The sequence below is a fragment of the Phyllobates terribilis genome, unplaced genomic scaffold (assembly GCF_046119375.1).
Source record: "Phyllobates terribilis strain yellow unplaced genomic scaffold, ASM4611937v1 Scaffold_2__4_contigs__length_985480577, whole genome shotgun sequence".
NCBI classification, from domain to species: Eukaryota; Metazoa; Chordata; class Amphibia; order Anura; family Dendrobatidae; genus Phyllobates; species Phyllobates terribilis.
In genome coordinates, this window is record NW_027362762.1 from 927932161 (window position 1) to 927949051 (window position 16891).

Consider the following 16891-nt stretch of genomic DNA (forward strand, 5'->3'; position numbering starts at 1 on the left):
ATTCATGTACTAATGATGCTTCTGGTGATGTATTCATGTACTGATGATGGCTGTGATGCTGTATTACTAGGTTCTGCGACACCATGGTGTGACGCACAACATGACATCTCGTGAAACCTAGTGACTTGGCCTCATGCGAAGTCATGACGTCAAGGGGCCTAGTAAACTCCAAAGGCACCCACAATAGCGAGCCAAAGATTTCAGCCAAAGAAGTGAAGACTGCCTTGGTCTGGATGCCACAGAGCACAAGACTGGATGCTTAAGTGACGCGCCCCCTGGGGCCGTGGGGTACTCGGTAGCCGGGCCAGTCGGTTCCTTTTGGGGGTAGTCATGGCGGAAGTGACCCGGTCCGTGGCCCAGGGCGGTCAATAGGGAAAAGTCAATTGGGGAAATAAAGTTTTGGGGAATAAAGATTCGTGATGCCACCCGTGGTATGCGGCTATAGGTGGCCGCTGCTGCTGTTTAGACCCACTGGAGCTGTTGGTGACGCAGCAGAGATGGTTCAGCTCTCCACGGGTAGAGCTAGGCCTCAGGGCAGTTAAAAGGGAGAATTTTGGATGTTGGTGTTGTGGTGCAAGGCAGGTGACGCAGCAATTAAGTAAAGGACACAGCGGGGTGTGTAACGGGGCCGGGTGGTGGAACCACTGTGCCTTGGAACAAGGAGGGACCCCGAGGGGCAGGTGTTAGTCTGGGGACGACCTTGTAATAGAGAGGGGACTGACCGGTGTAGCGGGTGGACACAACAGGAGGGTAGCAGTCTCTGGTGAGCAGGCGGGTGGTCACGGCAAGTGACGGCAGAACGGGTAAGAGTCTCTTGGCAGGCAGACAGGTGGTCATGGCAAGTGACGGCAGAGCAGGGAAGAGTCTCTTGGCAGGCAGGCAGGTGGTCACGGCAAGTGATGGCAGAGCAGGTAAGAGTCTCTTGGCTGGCAGGCAGGTGGTCACGGGAAGTGACGGCAGAACGGGTAAGAGTCTCTTGGCTGGCAGGCAGGTGGTCACGGCAAGTGACAGCAGAGCCTCCAGTAGGCTAGCAGGCGGGTAGCAGGAGAGCGCTCCCAGGTGAGCGGGCTAGCAAGTACGGCAGGTAGCAGGCAGGTAACTGGCAGGTGCTTCCTGGTCCGTAGGTGGACTTGCCCACAGACAGACTGGTGGAAGCTTGAGACCGACTGTCGGGCTGAAGAGCAGACAAGCAGGCAGACTGAACTAGTAGTCAGGCTGGCAACGGGACCTGAGGGCTGAAGCAGAGGTGAGTATGCTTTGCAACAACTTTGCTCGGGCACCTCCATTTTGGAGGAGGTGCCTTATATATGGGAGGTCCTCCGGCTATTGGACGGGGACTCCTTAGAACGGCGCGTGCGGTCCCTTTAAGAGAGGGGGAGCGCGCGCGCCCTAAGCACAGTGCCCGGGAAGGAGCGCGCGCCGGCAGCTGCGAGGGAAGGAGCGCTGGAGGACGCCGCGCCCGGAACAGGAAGGTGAGAGGGACGGCGTCTCTGCCTAGCAGGGGGCAGAGACGCCAATGCTACAGTACCCCCCCCATTTAGGCCCCCTCTTTTTTAGGCCAGAGAGAAATTTCTCAAGGAGAAGCGGGGCGTTGATGTTCTCCCTAGGTTCACAAGTTCTTTCCTCAGGACCAAACCCCTTCCAATCCACCAGAAAAAAGGTTCTCCCCCTTACCCTCTTGGTGGCCAGGATACTCTCCACCTCAAAGATGTCCTCAGCAGAAACCGGAGCAGGAGGAGTACCTGGATTATCGGAAAAAGTGTTAAGGACAACGGGTTTGAGGAGGGATACGTGGAAGGAGTTGGGAATGCGTAGGGTGGCCGGGAGTTTTAATTTGTAGGCCACTGGGTTAATTTGCCTGAGAACTTCGAAGGGTCCGATGAATCGAGGGCCCAACTTGTAGGAGGGTACTTTGAGCCGCACATGTTTGGAGGAGAGCCAAACCTTGTCTCCAGGACGGAATTGAGGCGGATCCAGACGTCTCTTATCAGCGTATCTCTTCATCCGCTCGGAGGACAGAAGAAGAGCGGACCTGGTACTCTCCCAAATGGTAGAAAATTCGCTGACAAGAGACTCCGCGGCAGGGTTGTCCACAGAAGCAGAGACGGGAACTGGAATCCGGGGATGTTGGCCACAGACTAAAAAGAACGGGGACTTGGTAGAGGATTCGCTCTCATGGTTATTATAAGAGAATTCGGCCCAAGGTAGGAGATCCACTCAATCGGAATGGTGGGCATTAACGAAGTGCCGGAGGTAAATGGTAAGGATCTGATTGATCCGCTCCACTTGACCATTGGACTGAGGGTGGTAAGCGGAGGAGAAATCCAGGGTGACGTCTAGCAGCTTACATGTGGCTCTCCAGAAGCGTGAGGTGAACTGAACCCCACGATCCGACACGATGTGGAGGGGTAGGCCATGAAGACGGAAGATGTGGAAGATAAAGTCTTTAGCCAGTTCGGGTGCAGATGGGAGACCAGGCAGGGGAATGAAGTGGGCCATTTTCGAAAAGCGGTCAGCGACCACCCAAATGACTGTACACCCGGCAGAAACAGGAAGATCGGTGATAAAATCCATAGCTATGTGCTGCCATGGAGCAGCAGGTACAGGAAGGGGCAAGAGATGGCCGGCTGGTAGGTGTCTGGGCACTTTGTTACGGTCACAAGATGAACAGGCCGCGACGAAGTCTACAAGGTCCTTACGCAGGGTAGGCCACCAGTAATGCCAGGTAATGAGCTGGAAGGTCTTCTTTTGGCCAGCATGGCCAGCTAGTTTAGAAGAATGGCCCCAACGAAGAACCCTCTCCCGATCTGATACTGCTACAAATGTCTTACCGGGTGGGAGACGAGTCAGATCTAGGGGGGCCACCTTCATTACCTTGGAGGGGTCAATGATGTGCGTAGGCTCCTCCTCTTGATCGGAGGACAGGAAGGACCGGGACAAGGCATCAGCTTTGACATTCTTATCCGCCGGACGGAAATGAAGGATGAAGTCGAAGCGGGCAAAAAACAAAGACCACCGGGCCTTGCGAGGATTAAGTCTCTGGGCATTTTGGAGATATGCCAGATTTTTGTGATCCGTGTAGATGATCACCGGGTATAGAGCCCCTTCAAGCAGATAGCGCCACTCCTCCAGTGCTAATTTGACGGCTAGCAATTCACGATCTCCTATAGAGTAGTTGTGCTCAGACGAGGAGAAGATTTTGGAGAAGAAGCCGCAGGTTACCATTCTCCCGGTAGAAGATTTTTGGGTGAGTACCGCTCCGACTCCGGAGGAGGAGGCATCAACCTTCAGGTAGAATTGTTTATTGCAGTCCGGGCGGTGCAGGACGGGGGCAGAGACGAAGGCTTTCTTTAAGGAAAGGAAGGCCTCCTCGGCTTCGGGTGACCATACCTTGGGATTTGCCCCCTTACGGGTAAGCGCAGATATGGGAGAAGTCCGGGACGAGAAGTGTGGGATGAAAAGACGATAGTAATTGGCGAAGCCCAGGAATCGCTGTATCGCCTTCAACCCCTCAGGACGGGGCCACTTTAGGACAGCAGAGAGCTTCTCGGGATCCATTTGCAGGCCTGTCTGGGAGATAACATAGCCCAAGAATGGAAGGGAGGTCTGGTCGAAGAGGCATTTCTCGTATTTGGCATAGAGGTGGTTCTGCCGAAGCCTAAGCAGGACCCGACGAACATCCCTCCAGTGTGTGGGAAGATCCGGAGAGAAGACCAAGATATCGTCCAGGTACACCACCACGCAGGAGTACAGGAGGTCCCGGAAGATGTCGTTGACCAGTTCTTGAAAGACAGCGGGGGCATTACAGAGTCCGAAGGGCATCACCCGGTACTCATAGTGACCGTCCCGGGTATTGAATGGTGTCTTCCACTCGTCTCCTTGACGGATACGGACCAGGTTATATGCTCCCCGAAGATCCAGCTTGGAGAAGATCCTGGCGCCTTTGAGGCGATTAAACAACTCGTAGATGAGCAGCAGGGGGTATTTGTTTTTTACCGTGATTTGATTGAGTCCTCTATAGTCAATACAGGGACGTAGCGAGCCGTCTTTCTTTTTGACAAAGAAGAATCCGGCTCCAGCCGGGGAGGTAGATTTTCGAATAAATCCCCTAGCCAGATTCTCTTCAATGTATTCAGACATGGCCCGGGTTTCGGCCGCAGACAATGGGTAATACGCCCACGGGGCGGAGTGGCGCCAGGTACCAGGTCGATCGGGCAATCATATGGCCTATGGGGTGGCAACGTCTCTGCTTCCTTTTTACCGAAGACGTCCGCATAGGGCCAGTATGGAGCCGGGAGACCAGGTAGATTAACTGGAGTAGGCGGAGGGCGAGCTGGGCGGACCGGAACGAGGCAGGTCTTATGGCAGTCTGGTCCCCACCAGAGTACTTCACCAGATCGCCAGTTCAATACGGGTTCATGTATCTGTAGCCAGGGTAGACCAAGCAATAGGGAGTGAGAGAGTCCGGACAGCATATGGAATGAGATTTCCTCAGAGTGCAGCATTCCCACCTGCAGGGTTATGGGTTCAGTGACGAGCAGGATGGTCACCGGGAGAAGTCTTCCATCCACGGAGGCGACTGACAATGGTTCAGCCAGGGGCTTGGTGGGAATACGGTATCTCTCTACCAAAGACTGGGAGATGAGGTTTCCAGCAGCTCCAGAATCCAGGTGGGCGATTTCAAAGTGGCGATTCTCTCCCCAGGAGATAGATACAGACAAGGTTAGAGATGGAGAGGGCTTACTTTTGTCTAGGACGACCTCTCCAAGCGGACCTAGATACTGGAGTTTTCCGGCTTCTCCGGGCAGGAACGGATCAGGTGCTTTTTACTGCCACAATAGAAACAGCTCCCCTCAGCTCGGCGTGACTCTTGGCGAGATTTGACCATCTTGGTCTGGTCGATCTGCATGGGCTCGGGTGAGTGCGCCCGGGGAGTGACAGATGAAGAGACGGGTCTCTGGAAAGTAGGAGCAAGGCGGGGAAACCTCCTCTCACGGGTGGTCTCTTTGGTACGTTCCTGGAACCGGATGTCAATCCGGGTAGCTAGTGTTACCAAGTCATCCAGGGCGGTTGGAATGTCCCGACCGGCAACTTAGTCTTTAATCCGACCGGAGAGGCCCTCCCAGAAGACGGACACCAGGGCCTCGTTATCCCAGGCAAGCTCAGAAGCGAGGGTACGGAACCGTATGGCATATTGGCCCACGGTGAGACTCCCTTGGCGGAGACGTAGCAGAGAGGAGGCTGACGAGGTCTTTCGTCCCGGTTCATCGAAGACTTTCCGGAAAGCAGTGAGGAAAGCTGACAAGTTGGATACCAGGGGATCCCCTCTCTCCCACAGGGGATTTAGCCAAGCCAGTGCTTCCCCAGTGAGATGGGACATGATGAAGGCCACTTTGGCCCAGTTGGTGGTAAAGTGATGTGCCAAGAGTTCAAAGTGCAGAGTGCACTGGTTAATGAAGCCTCGAGCCAAGGCGGGGTCTCCACCAAATCGAGGCGGTGCAGAGAGCCGGGGACCCGGACTGGGTACCATGGTATTGATGGGCAGCGGCGCTGCCGGGGCGTGAGTCGTACGACTGGAGGCAGGTTCTGGTGGAGCAGTCAGTGTGTCCAGGCAGAAGTTGACATTACGCAGGTTGTTCAGGATGGATTCCTGTTGGGATCTCTGACGGGAGACTTCGTGGAACAGGTCAGAGAGCGACGGAGCTTGGGTGCCACCGGGTTCCATGGCCCGAGCAAACTGTAATGGGCCGGGTGGTGGAACCACTGTGCCTTGGAACAAGGAGGGACCCCGAGGGGCAGGTGTTAGTCTGGGGACAACCTTGTAATAGAGCAGGTGGCTCCCACGAATCAGATAGCGGGGACTGACCGGTGTAGCGGGTGGACACAACAGGAGGGTAGCAGTCTCTGGTGAGCAGGCGGGTGGTCACGGCAAGTGACGGCAGAACGGGTAAGAGTCTCTTGGCAGGCAGGCAGGTGGTCATGGCAAGTGAGGGCAGAGCAGGTAAGAGTCTCTTGGCTGGCAGGCAGGTGGTCACGGGAAGTGACGGCAGAACGGGTAAGAGTCTCTTGGCTGGCAGGCAGGTGGTCACGGCAAGTGACAGCAGAGCCTCCAGGTAGGCTAGCAGGCGGGTAGCAGGAGAGCGCTCCCAGGTGAGCGGGCTAGCAAGTACGGCAGGTAGCAGGCAGGTAACTGGCAGGTGCTTCCTGGTCCGTAGGTGGACTTGCCCATAGTCAGACTGGTGGAAGCTTGAGACCGACTGTCGGGCTGAAGAGCAGACAAGCAGGCAGACTGAAATAGTAGTCAGGCTGGCAACGGGACCTGAGGGCTGAAGCAGAGATGAGTATGCTTTGCAACAACTTTGCTCGGGCACCTCCATTTTGGAGGAGGTGCCTTATATATGGGAGGTCCTCCGGCTATTGGCCGGGGACTCCTTAGAACGGCGCGCGCGGTCCCTTTAAGAGAGGGGGAGCGCGCGCGCGCCCTAAGCACAGTGCCCGGGAAGGAGCGCGTGCCGGCAGCAGCGAGGGAAGGAGCGCTGGAGGACGCCGCGCCCGGAACTGGAAGATGAGAGGGACGGCGTCTCTGCCTAGCAGGGGGCAATCTTCAAGTTTTTACTCACAGTTGTTAAGATGCTCCAGGTTACAATGGTCAGATTATAACCACCCACGTTGTCCTGTGTCTTCCGGGGAAGTGATCCAGCCAACTCTCAGATAACTTGGGTGCACTTGAACGGGACTCACTTCTTGTGTACCTTCCCAAGTCGTCTCTCTCTGCGCTGGCTCTCTCTCTCCTGCCCTGCACCTCACATACAGTGGCCCGAGCCAGTGGCCGTGGGCCTTGTCAGGCGACGTCTTTTCTGTTCCCTTTGTCCTATATGGCTACCTTTTCAGCAAATGTGTGTGGTGTTTGGCTACGGCACGTGAAGATACTGTAACCTCCGGTTTGCTAGCTGAGTCTTGTAGTCCTCCACTACTCTGGGGCAGGTCCCCTACTGCGGCCTGATCCCTTCACGGTCAGCGTGAACTCGGGCGTACGGGTGGACTCCGCACTTCCCGTGCCCCTAGGATCCTCTCTCTCTCTGGAGCCCTTCTCACTGCTCCGGTCTTCACTCACTGAGCTCCTGCACCAAGGACTGGAACCAGGACTCGCCCTTGAACCAGAACTCCCTCTACTAGATCTTTCTACCCTTCTTTTATACTCTTCCTTCAGTGCTCCCCTAAACTACTTCCTCACCCACCTCCTCTACTTAGTTCCACCCTCCAGACAGGGACCGGGTCTGTGCTCTCCCTTAGGAGCTATCTGGACCTTCCCTACTGGAGTGGTGTAGTGTTGGATGTGAGTGTGTGGGTCCCGGGTAGTGCTCCCTCCTTACCTGATAGTGGGGTACCACACCTCTGGCTGAGATGCAGTACCTCTGTAGCAACTGGACCCGCAGGGGCGCCACAGAAGCAAGGAAGTCTAAATATTTTTTTCTCATCTCTGAATGGGATGCTCATCAGATACAGTTTGAAAGCCCCACAAGATATTAACCACCAAAGGAACTACTTGACGCTTCTTCACTTTCTATTTTCCTTGATGGTCTTCCCCATACACTAGTAATGTATTTCATGTGGATAAGGGAGTCCTGCACCCATCAAAGCCATAGATGTCAAAAATGTCAACTCTCCAAGAAAGCCTGTTATTCTCAGGGAAAAAGTGAAGAACATCCTGACAAATGGGCAAACTGACTGGAAGATGCTGAAACTGCTCGGAAAACTTTTTTTTTTTTATGGGTGATTTGGATGATAGAGCCTTGGCCCATTTCAGGAGAAATAGCCATAGTGGGGAGTGGCATGCAAGAAGGTGGTCGTGGCCATGAAAAATATCTAGAGTGTGCCTCAAACACTATCCTCCCACATGTCCGACCCTAAAACTTGGCAAGTATGATAGAAATAAGTGATACGGCCAACTAGAGCTGGGCTCCATATCTCCAGGGCCTCGTAGCAGTCATATGGGAAGCCTCTATGGTACCTAAGCACCTGGCTTTGGTGAATTAATTCATGAAATTTTATTTTATCCACCCTAATAATTCACAATGTTGCACATATACCTCATGGAAGAAGAAATCAACTGTCCAGCACTTAACACTGTGCGTAAAAATAGACTTCAAGTAGTTATGTTAAAAGCTTGAGGTGATATAGTGTGTGTGTAGGCAGAGACTTATCTTCTAGTCTACACTTTCCTATTGAACCATTGCCAAAAATGTAATCCGCTGCTCCTATCACAAAAACTCAAACAAAACGCAGGGAAACTCAAACAACATGACAAACACAGGGCATCGGGAGCCTGAGAACCGGCCGCTGGTAATATAAGCCCGTCTATCACACATTCCATCCTCATGATTTGATTCCTTTGATACCGGCATCACAAAAGCCATATATTTCCCTCTTTTGAAATGATGTTCATTAGAAATCTGGAATAGGAGACATCAATCTTCTAAAGAATGCTCAGAATTGTATTAATAACTATGGCTGCCCACTCCCGCGAAGATCATAGACAGTGCAGGGAGGATTTGTAGTGTTTTTATCATCGGAATTCACTTAGTATGAACTTCAATACTTAAAGAGGACCTGTCACTTGCCATTAATATGGATTTTTTTTTACCTGGTGTAAATGCCGCTGTTTTCCTGAATCCGGCATTGTTTTTCTTTTGTTCCTCTCCATTCCTGAGATACAGCCCCCACAGGGATAGGAGCAGGGACAAAAAAATAAACAACGTCATATTCAGGAAACCACAGTATTAGAATAGGTAAATAAATTACATATTTATGGCAAGTGACAAGCCCCCTTTAGAAGGGTTCTGTGCTTTGGTCAAACCTTCTTTGGTTGTGTTGCACACCTGTTCTGGATATCCTGGGCTCCGCTTCCTTCCCCTAGGTCCGCTGCCCTCTGTTGTGCTCCACATCGGGTTTTGCAAGTTGCCTGGTGTGGAACAATGACATCATCTCCCTAGACCTATTTAAGGCCCATTAAGACACACACCTGAGTATTGGGACTGAGACTCTGGACCTCTATGTTTGATGTGCTCCACCTTCTGTGCTTTCACTTGCTTCCTACCCTGCCAAGTTGCAGGTCATCTGTCCCGCTGTTCCAGAGATTCCTGAGTGTGTGAGTCCTTGCTTCCAACATGCTTTCCTGCTTGCTGCATCAACACCTGGGGTCCGTGTGCCCACCCAGACCTGAGATTTAGAGGATCCACCTCACTAGGTGAGCATAACAGGTTGTTAGAAAGTCTCTTCTTAAAATAAGCTCAACCCTGGTCATCCTGCTGCTGGAACCCCAGCGATCAGCTGTAGTCAGAGAAGGAATCAACCAGCAAGTGATCAATTTCTCTGCAGCGCCACTACAGGAGAAATAAAGAATTACATGGTGCACAATGAAATCAATGAACTATCTGTGTAATAAATTAATGTGCCGATTTCTCCAGAGAGAACTATGCTCTTTAGAGTATAGATGAAAAAATGGACAAAGATCGGAGTTTTTTGGCAAAAAAAGTAACAACACACTTTATTAAACATATAAGACAAATGACATAATAAAAAAGGACGACTTAGACAACCAAGCTGGCCAACTTGTTAACACAAAGATAATCACTGATATAAATAGTAATAGGGCTAAAGTGCAAACAGTGCCAGTCTCAAATGAGAAATTATATATACATAACATTTCATTAATATGTAAACGGCCTAGTAACCATAACAGGATGGTCATGGGGTATGCATAAATAAGAACTTCAGAAAACTCCGGTTCATTATTAATTATAATTATAGTATTGCACTCTTACCCATGAATAGAAATCAAAGCGCCCAGCATAGGAAATCCCCAATGCGCCTTTCGCGTGGTGTATTACAGCTTCCTCGGGGGGTAGTCCTGTAGCACCTTCCATGCTTACTTAAATACCTTCCATCCTTAGACATAATGATGTAGATTCATGACTTGAGTGATGATAGTATTTTTCATGTGCATATAGATGTTGAAGATATGAAAAGAAAGATATTCAAAAGAAAGACAAGGACCACATTAATTAAAAAATAAACCATAAAATAATTAAAAATACCAAAGGTCAGATTTATTATAGAAACGGAGAGAAACTTAATGCCTCATTGAGACCATTTGGGGTCATGGTCCCGAGTTCCACAATCCATTTAACCTCCCTCTGACCAACAATTTCTTAATGTTACCACCTCGTATACCACCATGAATTACATCAATGCCTCGGACCATGAATGTTTTGGGATTACTCCCATGGTATTGTCTAAAATGGCGTGGAGTGATGTCGGCCGCTGTCCTTGCCGCACCAATGTCCCTCACATGCTCTCTGGTCCCTACCCGCAATTCTCTCAACGTCAATCATATATATATTTTACCACATCCACAAGTTGCGTAGTATATCACATTTGAAGTCCCACATGAAATAAACTCATTAATTTTATAGTGGCGGCTTCCAGAGGCATTTCAGAACTCAGTGCTGCGAGAGACATTGGTGCAAGCCAGACAGCAGCCGCACGGAAAACATCCCTTTGTTGGTCCCCTAGATCCAAATGTGCAGATTTCTCCAGAGAGAACTATGCTCTTTAGAGTATGTACGCACAGAGTACAGTATAGGATAAGTGAAGGATAAGACATAGCTTAGGACTTAGGACATAAGATAAGTAGGATAGGATAGTGACTGTAGTTAGAGAAGTGAGGTAAGGATAGTGTTAATGTTCAGGACAAGCCCATAGCGGGAGGGGCTTAGTGTTAGGGAAAGAGACCACTTCCTGTAGTTAGGCAGATAGGTACAAGTTGACGTTCACGTAGGAAGTGTCTGTGAGCAGTGCTGCAGTTTAGGGTGAACTACAGCAAAGGAAAATAAGGGACAAGGGGTAGCATGTCCTTGAAGTAACTGGCCTTCTACCTTAAAGGGGTTCTTGGATAGGACAACCTGTTTAGAGAAGCCCTGAACTTGGTGAACACCGAAGGAAACAGGACTGAGTTTGTGGGACTAGTGGGGGTCTCGAGCGGTAGATCCAGGGCGCCAGTATTGGAAGAAATAGGACGCAGAACCGCTGAGCAGTTAGAGAGACTTGCTGATCAGGACTGTGGCGACAAGCTAGGCTGTGACGCAGTATGGTGAAACAGTGTGCTTCACCGACCTGAAGTAGGCTACAGTGAAAGGAAACGATGTGTGTGAAAATGCTTTACACTGTGAAAGAAACGTCCATAACACTTTATACCCGCTACCCTTTGTACATAACCCTTACTCAGTTACCGTTCAGTAAAGACTGTGTTTTAGAACGGGAGTCTCCTTTATTAAACTTTGAAGACTATGGTGCTGACCAGCCAACACCACCGGTCAAGGCCCTCACAGCACCAACATCAGCACCGAGCCAGGACCCATTCTTTCATGTAGCGCGCCGGGGCGTTACAGGAGAAGACGAGTGCCTCGCCTGCGGCTACTGCCCAGCGCCGCGCTACATCCATAATATGCCCCATTTCAGTCTGAGGCTCCATGCAAGATCTCTCCTCGTGGGGTAAGGATGATTCTGAGAAAGGTCAGGAATCAGCCCAGAACTACACGGGAGGACCTGGTCAATGACCTGAAGAGAGCTGAGACTACAGTCTCAAACATTACTGTTAGTAACACACTATGCTGTCATGGATTAAAATCCTGCAGGGCACGTAAGGTCCCCCTGCTTACACAAGCACATGTCCAGGCCCATTTGAAGTTTGCATTGACCATCTGGATGTTGCAGAGGAGGCATGGGGGAAGGTCAGGTGGTGAGAGGATACCAAAATATAACTTTTTGGTATCAACTCCATTCACCGTGTTTGGAGGAAGAAGAAGGATGAGTACAACCTCAAGAACACTGTCCCAACCGTGAAGCATGGTGGGGGAAGCATTATACTTTGGGGGTGATTTTCTGCAAAGGGGACAGGATGACTGCACCGTATTGAAGGAAGGATGATTGGGGTCATGTATCACAAGATTTTGGCCAACAACCTCCTTCCCTCAGTAAGAGCATTGAAGATGGGTCGTGGCTCGGTCTTCCAACATGACAATGACCCGAAACACACAGCCAGGGCAACTAAGGAGTGGCTCCGTAAAGAGCATTTCAAGGTCCTGGAGTGGCCTAGCCAGTCTCCAGACCAGAACCCAATAGAAAATCTTTGGATGGAGCTGAAACTCAATGTTGCCCAGAGACAGCCCCGAAACCTGAAAGATCTTGAGAAGATCTGTATGAAGGAGGGGGCCAAAATCCCTGCTGCAGTGTGAGCAAACCTGGTCAAGAACTACAGGAAACGTCTGACCTCTGTAATTGTAAACAAAGGTTTCTGTACCAAATATTAAGTTCTGTTTTTCTATTGTATCAAATACTTATACCCATAGAATAACAGAAGAAACGTAAAAACCATGGATAGCGCTCGTCTGATTTATACGGTCGTCTGCATGAGCCCTAACAGATGCAACCAAAATTAGCAGTGATTGCTGATATTTAACCATTTAGATGCTGATGTCAATATCTGATAGTGGTTGAAAAATGCATGGGTGTACATTAGGGCACAATGGCAATTCAACAGATTCAAGTCCGCCAGAGGGATTAAAAAATATAGAAAATTACAAAAAAAAACCATATATGTTTAAGTAACCCCCAATATCCCAATCCAAAAATAAAGAATAATAAAAAAGCACATTTCTTATTGCCATATTAATAAATGACTGGTTTATCATAATATAAAAATAATTAACCCATTTGGTAAACGCTATGAAAAACAAAAATAGAAGAACCAGAATTTCTGTTTGTAGTAACAGCTCTCTCCCTGAAAAATACAATAAAAAACTATCAAAACATTGTATGCGCCAATAAATTGTACCAATAAAAACTATAGTTCACTAGGTAGAAAAAAAACCCTGATGAAGCTCCATCAACAGAAAGATAAAAGTGTTATTAATCTCAGGAAATGGCAATACAAGCTATTTTTTTTCTTACAAATTTCACAATTTTCCAAGACAAAATCTACATTAAAGGGAACCAGTCAGCAGGATTTTGCTAGTAAAGAACAGGCAGTGATTACACAAGGACCACAAGACGGATTTCTTCACCTCAGGTATCATATTAATCAGTGCAGCAGCCCCAACATGACACTGCCTGTAGTTTACTTAGCTAAATCCTGCTGACTGGTTCCCTTTAAACTATACATGTTTGGTATTGCCTCAACCCTAAAGACCTGAAGAATCATGTTTCCAGGTCGTTTTTTTTACCATGCATTGAACACTGTAAAAATGAAACCCCAAAAATACTGGTGAAAATTGAAAATTATTTTTTTTCCCACCATTTCACCCCACTTGGACTTCTTTTCCTCTGTTTTTCAGTACATTATATGATAAAATGAACGGTGTCATTCAATACTACAACTCGTCCTGTAAAAAAACAACCCTCATATAGCTATGTCCACAGAAAAGTAATAAAGTTATGGCTATAAGGCTATGTTCACACATGTGTTTTTTTTTTAACATCAGAAATCTGCAGAAAACCTGATCTCTGGCAGGAAATCAGCTGCGTCAAAAACCCAGGTTTTGCTGCATTTTTTGCTGCGTTTTTTTTCACTGTCCTTCTGTCTCTATTTAGGCATGTACATAAAGTTCTGTGAAAAAAAAGGACCCCATTTTATTTTGCCATCAAAAAAGGTGAAAAAACGTTAAAAAAATTTACCTGCTTTTTTTTCACCACCCATTACTTCCTATGGGTAAAAAAAACGCTGAAAGAAGTGACATGCTCTATTTTCTAAAAAAAACAACCAAGGCACAAAATACACAGCAAAAAACCAAGATGTGTGAACAGAGAATTCTGGTTTCTCATAGACTTTGCTGGTACTGCAAAACGCAGCTGAAAATTTGCATAAAAATCGGCAGCAAAATACGCAGCAAAACCCAACGTGTGTGAACATAGCCATAAAGTTATGGCTGGAGTTTTTTTGGACTCTGTTCTGAGCTGGGCATTTCGTCTATAGAGCTTCCCATGGGCAGGTGTCTGAGCAGTCGGGCCCCTGTCCTGCCCTTATCTACATTGAGATGGGCTGATACATGGGAAGGTTTTAATACTAGACCAGCTAGGACTGTCCCGATGGGTACACCTTGTCGTGGTGGGAGGGCTTTTATGCTTTATTGATAACTAAGTACAGTATGTTTTTTTAGGGATGGGTGTTATTTTACTCCTCACATAAACAAAACCTCCCAGCCCTCTGGCAGCTTCATGTGCAGAGATTGTCTTTCATGGCGGCCATCATGTATGGGCGCTGTAGAGATCACTGCTGGCACAGAACAGGGCAGCTACTGAGAGGGAACCACTGCCACCCCGTGGTAACAACTGGTACCGCAGGTCGTATTTCTCCGTCTGCAGAGGCGTCTTGTGTCCAGTATTTTGTGGCTTTTACAGAACAGACTCCTCCCGAATTCTAGCATTGTGTCAGGTTGATTACCTATCTACTGCCGCTATCAGCTACAGTCCAGACATTATGTGTTATCTCTAGTACCCGGAAGGCTGTTGCCTCCGGAACCTATTCACAATGGTTCTTGTTTCCGGGGGGAGCGTGTTGCGCGCGGACTGGTTCCTGTCTGCTGTTCCCACGTGTTTTGCTGCTGCAGGTGACAGCAGGGACAGTGCAGGCTGCGGATCATGGGGAAGAAGAGGAAGAGTTCGGGGGCCGCCGAGGAGCCCCCGGGGCCCGAGGCCAAGAAAGCCAAATCACCGGAGGCGGAATTCACAGGGACCGTCTTCAAGTCCTTATTAAAGGACCCGCAGACTGCACTGAGAGGTGGGAGATGTCTGCACACAGGGCGAGCCGCCAGTGCCTGGGATGGGGGGGACATGGCAATGCTCCTAGGCTTCTGTCCTGGGGACCACCAATAGGGCTGCCATTACAGCTCCTCCATCTGCTTCCTGCAGCACTCACTGTACTGGGACCATCCTCACCCTTATAGCTACTTATCTAAAGGGGTTTCCTTTCAGGGCTATGGGAAAGCTGGGTGACACCCTAGTAGCTATGGTAGTGCACGTTTCCTCTCCTGGGGTGTTTGGTCATCGCTGTCTGAGGCCAATCTAATAGATCATGGGGGTCCGACACCTGGATCCCCCATAAGCAGCTGTTTGTAGTCCTGCATCTGCAGGATGTGCACAGTATGCAGAGCAAGAAACACAGCGCCGTATACTGTGCAGTGGGGGTTGTCAGGTACTGCAGCTCAGATCCCATTCACTTCAACAGGAGCTGAGCTGCAGTACCGAGAACGGCCACTACACTGTGTACAGAGCCAGAACAGCACAGTGCCGTACACAGTGCAGTGGTCGTTGTCAGGTACTGCAGCGCAGATCATATTCACTTCAATAGGAGCTGAGCTGCAGTATCAAGAATGACCACTACATAGTGTACAGAGCCAGAACAGCACAGCGCCATACACCGTGTATTTGCCGTTGTCAGGTACTGCAGCCCAGATCACATTCACTTTAATAGGAGCTAAGCTGCCGTACTGAAAACGACCACTACACAGTATACAGAACCAGAAATACACAGCGCCGCACATTGTGCAGTGGTCGTTGTCGGCTACTGCAGCTCAGATCCCATTCATTTCAATAGGAGCTGAGCTTCAGTACTGAGAACGGCCACTACACATTGTATGGCGCTGTGCTGTTCTGGCTCTGTACACTGTGTAGATCCATCCAATACTGGAACTACGATCAGCTGATTGTAGGGGCGCCGGGTGTCCGACCCCACAGATCTTATATTGGTTACTTATTGCTGAAGTGAAGAGTGACTTGATCTGTAACCTTTGTGTGTTTGTAGTTGTTTCTCATTATTCTGTTGTCTTTTCAAGGTTTGCAGCAATTTCTCGAATTATCAAGGATATTGCCGAATCCTGCGCTGTACGACGTGGTGGAGGGTTATATAAAGATATCTGTAGAGTGCATTGAAATCCTGAAACTTTTGGATGGGGAGAAACGTCCAGAGAGTGAAGTGAGTGATCGATGTTCAAAACCTTAGTGTCCCGGCTTCAAGGGAACCTGCATTTTACTTTATTTTTGTACCTAATTTGTCCCCCAAGAGATCATAAAACATCTCTGGAGAACATTTTTTTTCTTTTCTTGTTTATTTCTTCCCACTGTAACTGGAGCATCCATAGGATCCTGCTGTGCCAGACGTCACTAGCAGAGCTGATCTGGGTCTGCTATGCTGGCTGGGACCCAGCGATCACATGATTGCCAGTTCCGGCAGTAGCGTCTGCCCTGCGGGATTGTCGCGGAAGCGTCTGCCCTGCGGGATTGTCGCGGAAGCGTCTGCCCTGCGGGATTGTCGCGGAAGCGTCTGCCCTGCGGGATTGTCGCGGAAGCGTCTGCCCTGCGGGATTGTCGCGGAAGCGTCTGCCCTGCGGGATTGTCGCGGAAGCGTCTGCCCTGCGGGATTGTCGCGGAAGCGTCTGCCCTGCGGGATTGTCGCGGAAGCGTCTGCCCTGCGGGATTGTCGCGGAAGCGTCTGCCCTGCGGGATTGTCGCGGAAGCGTCTGCCCTGCGGGATTGTCGCGGAAGCGTCTGCCCTGCGGGATTGTCGCGGAAGCGTCTGCCCTGCGGGATTGTCGCGGAAGCGTCTGCCCTGCGGGATTGTCGCGGAAGCGTCTGCCCTGCGGGATTGTCGCGGAAGCGTCTGCCCTGCGGGATTGTCGCGGAAGCGTCTGCCCTGCGGGATTGTCGCGGAAGCGTCTGCCCTGCGGGATTGTCGCGGAAGCGTCTGCCCTGCGGGATTGTCGCGGAAGCGTCTGCCCTGCGGGATTGTCGCGGAAGCGTCTGCCCTGCGGGATTGTCGCGGAAGCGTCTGCCCTGC

The 16891-nt window shown here is 49.9% G+C and overlaps 1 protein-coding gene across 1 annotated transcript in view; it reads left to right on the forward strand.

Moving 5' to 3' along the window:
* The first annotated feature begins 14525 nt into the window (after positions 1-14525).
* The window catches only part of URB1 (URB1 ribosome biogenesis homolog), a 108759-nt gene continuing 106393 nt past the window's right edge, over positions 14526-16891 (forward strand). Inside the window, exons 1-2 of the mRNA XM_073668308.1 lie at positions 14526-14836; positions 15891-16030. Coding sequence (XP_073524409.1) covers positions 14698-14836; positions 15891-16030 — 279 coding nt within the window. The 5' untranslated portion in view covers positions 14526-14697. The remainder of the gene's footprint in view (positions 14837-15890; positions 16031-16891) is intronic.